The 8,250-nt window shown below is 56.3% G+C and overlaps 1 protein-coding gene across 1 annotated transcript; it reads left to right on the forward strand.

Moving 5' to 3' along the window:
* The first annotated feature begins 61 nt into the window (after positions 1-61).
* LOC113487590 (tyrosine-protein kinase Srms-like) lies at positions 62-8,171 on the forward strand. Its single transcript, XM_026862268.1, has 8 exons — positions 62-688; positions 2,615-2,736; positions 3,700-3,866; positions 4,759-4,897; positions 5,371-5,529; positions 6,473-6,654; positions 6,822-6,978; positions 7,338-8,171. The coding sequence occupies exons 1-8, from the start codon at positions 333-335 to the stop codon at positions 7,529-7,531; spliced, it is 1,476 nt and encodes a 491-aa protein (XP_026718069.1). The 5' UTR covers positions 62-332; the 3' UTR covers positions 7,532-8,171.
* Positions 8,172-8,250: the final 79 nt, after the last annotated feature.

The raw sequence follows: 8,250 nt of genomic DNA on the forward strand, positions 1-8,250 counted from the left end.
AAAAAAAAAAAAAAAAAAGACCTTCTCCTTCTTGGAGAGCGCAAGCCAGGCTCCAGCTGTGCCTGTCTCCCAGATGTGCCCGTGGGTCTGAGCGTGGGACTCCCGCCTGCAGACTCATCCCACCTGCAGACTCGTCCCACCAGATGAACCAGTTTCACTTTCAGAAATAGGAAGGTTCTCCGGGAAGGGCCGGCGAGCGCCCAGACGCGCACGAGGGACGCGGGATGGCAGCATGAGCTGCCCGGCCGGCGGCACCAGCCCGGGATTGCCCTTTCCTCTGCCCTCGGGAAGCGCGGGGGCATAGCCCACCGCCTCCACCGCATCCCCCGGGGATGGAGCAGTTTGTCAGGAAGCGTTTGACCTTCCTGACGTCCTTCTGGAACAAGCTCCGTCCCCGCTCCGTGCCGGAGAGCTGCTCGCTGGGGTATCTTGGTTCTGATTCAGTTTCGCTGCACTCGGAGCCGAACTCCTTTTCCTTCATCCCCAAGTCCTCTCTCTTTATCGCTTTATACGCTTTCACAGCCCGGAGCGCGGAGGAACTGAGCGTAAGCGCAGGGGACAAACTGCGTGTCCTCAGAGAAGAAGGAGAATATGTCTTAGCCCGGCGGCTGCTGGGGGAGCCGGCCATGGGCTACGTTCCCGCTGCGTACGTGGCCAACCTCAGCCAAGGCACCTCCGCTCACCGGCCGTAAGTATCCCGGGCCCTGGACCTGCGGTGGGGTGGAGGTTGGACCGGGGCAGCGTGTCCCTGCCCAGGGAAAGGCAGCGCTCACCCCCAGTGATGGTGAGGAGCACGAGCTCCTCGTCCCCTGCTTTGGCCGCTGGCGGTTTTGGGACTGAGGGGGGATCTGCCCTCCCCCGGGCATCCCTGCTGCGAAGGTCCTGCAGGTCACAGCAGTGGGGTGGAGGAATTTGGCACGGCAAGGAAGGGTTGGGGGATGTGCTAAGGGGCAGAGGTGCTGGTCCCCCTGCCCGGGCACGTCACCCTCGCACAGGACGGGGTGGCTCTGGGCTGGGACGCGGGGTGATGGTGTGAATAAACAGGCTCCTTACCCTCTTACCCTGCATTAAAGGGGAGGCAGCAAGGAGGGAGGGAGCTGGGGAAGCTCGTACCTGAGCCCTGCCAGCTCCAAAGGGCCCAGGAGTGCAGGGAGAAGCAGTTTGGGTTGGGACCTGCCAGGAAGCCCAGAGCTCTGTAGGGTCAAGCTGTGGTTGTGCTGCTGCCGTCCAGCTCCTGCTCACCCAGGGCTGGGGGCTCTCCCGCCTGACACAGAGCTCGGATTGATGTCTCAGCCCTCTCTCAGCTGGGGAAAGCCCAGGCTCATCGTTGCGTAAGGCAGCCTGGTCCCAACACGCCAGGCAAAGCGCCCCGAGACACGGCTGCTCCCTCTGTACCAGGCCCTGAGTCACGCCGAGTGACGGGGAGCGCACAGACGGGGCGGGTGTCATCGCCCTGGGAAAGGAGTGGGGGGAGCCTGGGAGGGGGCCCTGGTGTGCAAGGACAGTGATTGCAGCTGGCGGGATGGAGAGACCCTCCCTCGCTCCCCTCTCCGGAGAAAGGCAAATCCAGTCTGGTTTAGACCGTGCTGGGACCACACCAGTGAGGACCGTGGGGTCACCTCGCTGCTTTATTCCCACTGCTCACGCCCAGCCCTGTCCCGAGGACGGAGGCGAGGGGGACGCCGCGCTGTGGGAGGGCGGTTGGCAGCAAACGCGCGTGGCTTTGGAGCCCGAGTGAGCCGTGAGCGCGCAGACTCCGCGGAGCCGCAGCTGGGTGGTAATTTGTTCAGCTGCTGTAACCCCATCACGTATAATTTCCTGCACGGCTTCTCAGACGCTGGCGATCCCAGCTAATGACGAAACTTTCAGCTTCTCACGTCTGGGCTGTCTTAGGTGGGATGAAGCAGCCTCTTCCCCACGCTCCCCTGCACCCCGCTGAGCCGGGACCCAGGCAGCCAACCTGCCTTTTCTTACTGGACATTTGGTGATGAATCTCAGCACTATCGGGCCCAGAAGAGGGGTTTGGCTGTGTCCCCTGCTCCCGCAGGTCCCCAACCAGCACTGCCATGTCTGGAGTAGCGATGGGCAATTCCGAGATATTTTCATTGCTACGATCTGCCCACGGGCTCTGAGAGCTGGTTGTGTCCGTGACCTACAGGTCAGGAAATGCAAAGTGATCCTGTGCATGTGGCCGTTGCTCTCCTGGCAGGACACGTGGGTTCAACCCCACCAGAGCATCTTCCACGCAGCACCAGGTGGTTGGTGCTTTATTGACCACAGGCTGTCAGCCCAGGGGCTGCGCTGAGCCACGGGTGTAAACCTCCTGAGTTTGGGATGGAGCTGAGACCTGGCCAGCTTGATACAGCAGTGACCAGCCACTGCTGGAGGAAACAGTTCGCTGGTTACGATAAAACACAAGTGCCTGCAAAAGCAGCCCCAGCACAGTCTGGCCGTGCTGTGCGTGACAGCCGGGTTTGCAGGCTCTGAGCTGCCGATGAACAAACGGTGGGAGGGAGCCCCAGCTCAGAGGGTCCCGGAGCCCCTGGGGTGGACGTGGCCCTGTCCGTGCACCATCTCCTTGCGCCACACCAACCCCTCTGCTCTGCCCTCGCAGCTGGTACTTCAGCAAGATCAGCCGAAATGAAGCCGAGCAGCTCCTCCTCTCTCCTCCCAACCAGCACGGCTCCTTCCTCGTCCGGGACAGCGAGAGCAGCAAGGGCGAATACTCTCTCTCAGGTAATTTTGTGGCAAACATCCAGAGGAAATTATCACAGGGAAAGGAACCAGCCTGTTCCTTAGGGGCAGCTCCCGGCTTGGTCAGCATGGGGTGAAAAACATTTAAAAGTGCTTTACAGCATCTTGTTAAAGTGAATTGGCTGCTTTCTAAAAGCTAATAGATGCAGGTATGGATTGCCGAGGTACTGTGCCAAAGGAAAGTAAGTTGCTCCCATCCAGGGTATGAAAGTCATAAACAATTCACAGCGGCTTAATGAAGGTTTCGTGGCACTAACTCCCAGGATTTCATTCCAGCAGCTTTTGTCATCTGAGGGTTGTCTAAAAATACGCTGCCACTCCAGAGTACCAGGGCTGGGGCTGCTCCCACATACAGAAATCTAAATTCAGGGGGTTTCAGACCGGGCAGCGCTGTTACGATCTGCTCTGATCCACGTAAAAAACAACCCTGAGAAATTCACGGTGAACCCCACATCCCTGGAGACTCATCCCCCCTCTCTGCCCCCTCCTGGCAGGGAGTTGCAGAGGGCCAGGAGGTCTCCCCTCAGCCTCCTCTTCTCCAGACTGAACCCCCCCAGTTCCCCCAGCCGCTCCCCAGCAGACCTGTGCTCCAGACCCTGCCCCAGCTCCGTTGCCCTTCTCTGGCCACGCTCGAGTCACTCAATGGCCTTTTTGGGGTGAGGGACCCAAAACTGAACCCAGGAATCGAGGAGCGGCGTCGATCTCCGCTAATAAGGCTCCAGCCCAAATGAGCCCCACTCGCCCCTGGCAGGGAGTCGTCTGACCCAGGACATGGGAGCAAAGCGGGTGATGGGGAGTGGGATGTAACACCCCAGGGGCGAGTTTGGGGTGCTTTAGGGTAAATTAATGGACCAGGGGCCTGGAGAGGCGAGAAGGAAAGCAGGGAGGTGGGAAGGAGCTGGCTACTGCACGAGCTGAGTTTTCCCCCACCCGGGCTTCCCGCAGTGCGCAACCACGCCAAGGTCAGTCACTTCCGAATCTGCAAGAGCCCCGGGGGCAGCCTCTACATACAGAAGGGCCATCCCTTCCCCGACATGGAGGAGCTCCTCGCCTTCTACACCGAGCACTGGAAGGTCATCCAGAGCCCCTTGCTGCAGCCCTGCAGCCCCGCGGTGCGTACGCCGGCGGCGCGGCCGAGATCCCAAAGACGGCCAGGGTGGGAAAAAATGAACGAGACATTAAGGAAAAATAGAAATAATTAGTCTGTCCACCTGGGATGTGAGCTTTATTAAACTAAATTTAAAATACCCCATGAATGTAGCTGCCAGCACCACCTTTTATCAGCCACGTTAAGCCTGGGGCATGACATCTATGTGTATTTTTGACCGGGCAGAGTGCACAGGCTTTTCTGAAATATCTTCTCCGCGTTGAAGACTAGAAACCGTGTTTTTACAAATAAATCCCTTCACTGCTGACTCTGGAAATACCTGCACTTGCAATTTTTTTTTTTTTCCTAGAGTATAATAAGACTACGTTGCTTTTATATAGTTTTCATAACAATTAGAGTGGCCTTCATAAATCCAATTAGAGTATTAATCCTAAATTGCCGACTCGTTTCCTGATTAGCATGCCATCTACCAATTATGATTTAGAAATAGCAATTAAACATGCGAATAATCTGAGAGCGAAATTGAAAGGTGTAAGATAAAGCAAATGCTTAATGAGCTGTAGCCTAAATCAGACATAATATTCATTTACTCATTTTTTTTATTTATTGGTGGAAATGGAGAAAAGCCACCTTTGAGGTCTGATGTGAAGTGAATTATGACTTGAATTCCCGATATTTCAGGTGGTCTCCAAAAAATCTTCCCCTTTGCATAGGCTGGCTCCCAGCAGAGGTGATGCTTTGTGCCCCCAGTGAACCTTTAGCAGAGGGAAAAACGCAGGTGGTGGAGCACCACGTCCTGCTCGCTCCTCCACAGTCCCCAGCCCTTGGTGGGCACCCAGAGCTGGTTCAGGCCCCACCAGCAGGTCCTGATCCAAGCTGCCGTGTCCATTTTACAGACCCCTCCCGAGAGGGACAGCTGGGAGCGCCCGCGCTGGGAGTTCACCCTGCGGAGGAAGCTGGGCGAGGGCTACTTCGGAGAGGTGTGGGAAGGACTGTGGAGGAACTCGGTGCCGGTGGCCATCAAGATCATAAAAGGTAGGTGGAGGAGCGGATGTTAGCAGTGGCCAGCTGGGTCTCTCGTTCACTGCCACATTGTTCACCCCCTTTTGATTCCTAGTGCTCTTGGTCACTGTGTTTGTCTTATCAAGCGAAGTCGGGTAGGACCTGGCAAGTAGCCACCGTGGACCCACTGAATCTTGGGCTACAACTTTGTAAAATGGCTTCATCCAGTGGGTTTGTGATAAGTCACGTCAAGTTGTGATAAGGCAAGTCGAATCCAATGGATCTGTGATCAATCAAGTCCTGACGGGGATATGATCCTGAAAAAGGGATCCGAAGCCCTGGGGAAAACACCCCTTGAGTGTTTGGCTCTGAGACACGGTGTGCAGACATGAACTCTGAGAGCAGGGGTGGGCTGCGAGGAGGAGAAAGGTCCTCATGCCAGCTGGAGGTGCTGAGCTCCCAACGTCCACATGAGCAGCTACGATCGTGTTGGTTTTCTCCCCCAGCCGACATGAAGGCAGAAGACTTCACCAAAGAGATTCAGAACCTGAAGCGCCTGAGGCATGAGAAGCTGATCCAGCTGCACGCCGTCTGCTCGCTGGATGAGCCCGTGTACATCATCACTGAGCTCATGCGGAAAGGCAACCTCCACAGCTACCTCAACAGTGAGTACGCGCGCCAGCACCACAGGGAGCGGGGTCCTGGGGCAGTGCTGCTCTGTGGTTGCTTTTTGTGCCCCAGAATGGCTCTACAAACCCAAGTGGGCACCCTAAGAGAGTGCGAGCTTGGTTTGGGTCCTGTTTAGATCAGTGGAAATGCAGAGCAATCCATGGGCGCTTGGTGGAGACGATCTTGGGTGACCCCAAGACCCAATGACACGGTCTGGCATGATCCTTTCGGTGTCCAATGTGGGCTGGGTCCACATCAGTCCCCAGGAGCCCAAGAGTGTTGGTAGCGACCTTCATCCCTCCTTCTTTACCCACCCATGGTGCATCAGCTCCCACCAGTGCTCAGAAACCCCACTGCCGTGTTTGGGCAACTCTGTTAGGAGTGAAATGGCCCAACCTCCCCCTGGGCCAGCAGCATGGTTTTGTTCATGTGCAGCCATGATCCACTCACCACCTGGCTGTCAGTTTATTTTTCTTCGCTTTTCTTTTCCTGATTCACTAATCAGTCTTGAAGGGAAACAAGACAAACCACTCCCATCAAGACCTGTTTTTCTTCTGGGTACACTCCCCTCCTCCCTGACACTGACCTTGTTTGGGGCTCCAGCAGCATTTGGTGCTGGAGGAGCTGGACCTTGAAGGTAGGACATTTGGGCTGGAGATTTGCATGGCAGAAGGTCACCTTTAGCTCTGAACACGTCCATCTGTGTCCTCGCTGCAGCACAGGGCACTCTTCAGAGCTCAGCCCAGTCCTGAGGAGCACATGGCTGTGCTGAACTTCCCACGCAGTACAACCAGGATGGTTGGGCAGGACCTCCAATGCAAGGTTTTACATGTTCCCCTAGTCCCACATTGCTGGCACAGGGTCTCCTTCCAAACCAGAACACCCGAAATAGATGTTTCTAGATTGGTCCCAATGCTTGTATCTTGTCTGGGTTAACAGGTCCTGAAGGGAAGTCTCTGGGCACCTCCCACCTGCTCAACATCGCCTGCCAAGTGGCGGATGGGATGAGGTACCTGGAGGAGAAGCACATTGTCCACCGGGATCTGGCGGCCAGAAACATCCTGGTGGGAGAGGAACTCACCTGCAAAATCGCTGATTTTGGACTTGCCCGACTCCTCAAGGTCAGTCAGCAGGATACTGTGGTCCCTCCCATCACCCCAGGCCACCAAACTGCCCCATGCTGCAGCCATTCCCTCGCAGTCCCCTCTCCCAGCCCCATCAAAGCCCCAAAAGCACCGGCTGTGCTCACCATATCATCCCTCATACCCCTTCTCCCGTTGTTTTTCAGGATGACATTTATTCCACCAGCAGCAGCACTAAAATCCCGGTGAAGTGGACAGCCCCGGAGGCAGCCAACTACCGCACCTACTCCCTCAAGTCTGATGTCTGGTCCTACGGGATCCTGCTCTACGAAGTCTTCACGTATGGACAGATCCCGTACGAAGGTAGAGCTGCCAGCCTCCATCCACGGCATCTTGCCCATGGTCCCCGAAAGCCAACATGTCATAAATTGTTATATTGTCCCTTCCACGAGGGGTGTGGAAGCAGCTCTTAAAGCAAGAGCAAGTTGTTGTCCATTTTGGGGAAACTGAGGAATTTTCAGGGCTTGCAGAGCGGGTGCAGGAGCTGGGGGCAGGGAGGTGGTATGGGCTGGATGATGTCCCAGCGCCTGTCTTTTACCAGCCTCGTGGCAGAGACACCCCATTTCACAGCAGTGCCAGTTGATGTCTTGGCCCACTGCAGGTGTGTACCTTCAGGGCATCCTCTGGGGACGTGAGATTCAGGGGTGTCTCCTTCCTTGCAGGAATGACAAACCAAGAAACCGTACGGCAAATTACCAGGGGCTACCGCCTTCCCCGGCCCAGCTCCTGCCCTCCCGAGATCTACAGCATCATGCTGGAGTGCTGGAGTGGTAACACGGAGGAGCGTCCTACCTTCCTGGCCCTGCAGGAGAAGCTGGGCTTCATCTACAGACGGCTGCTCAGCTCCCTCTCCTGAGGGACCCCTTCCTGCACAACCCCCTCCAGACCAGCTCTTGCCAAGAAGCTCCTTTCTTCTGGTTTACCCTCTGACAGGGCTCCAAGGAGAGCACATCCCTTCCCCCAAAAAACAGCCCGTGGTCCCTCCCGGTCGCGATGCAGGAAGGTGGCCAAGGGAAAAGGCAACAAGTTGTGGAGAGCTCGTTGCCAGCGCTTGGCTGTGTTACAGTCTGGAAAAGCCCCACGGTAGTGAAGGCATCACCCAGAGTTTACATCTTCATTCAGCCAGTGGGGTGGGAGGTCCCTGCCGCTCCCCACGCCAACGTGAAGGTTTGTAGTTTGTGTTCAGTTGTGGCTCCGCTTGATTTTTCTTGTACTGTGTGTCTGGTGTATTTATCAATAAACGTGTGTGCATCCGCCCCCACGGGAATCCTCACAGGGCATCGCTCAGCCCTCGCCATGCTGCTCCCCTCCCTGCCCAGGAAGTAGTTTGCAACCCGTCCTGCTCTTGCAACCAGAGATACGACCATCTTCGTGACTCTTTGGTCTCTTCACTCAGGTTTGCATTAAACCGTGGGCCTCTGCCTCCCCTTTCCCAGGCAGAAGCCCAGTTTGCCCCGAGGAACCTGCCCAAGCAGCTCCTGCCTGGGCTACTCCGCTCTGGCTCCTTGTCTTGCTCACTCACCAGTGCGTGGCTATTCAAAAAAAAAAAAAAAAAAAAAAAAAAAATTGCTTTCC

Source organism: Athene cunicularia (assembly GCF_003259725.1).
Source record: "Athene cunicularia isolate RWA chromosome 20 unlocalized genomic scaffold, athCun1 chr20_part1, whole genome shotgun sequence".
In the NCBI taxonomy this organism is placed as follows: domain Eukaryota; kingdom Metazoa; phylum Chordata; class Aves; order Strigiformes; family Strigidae; genus Athene; species Athene cunicularia.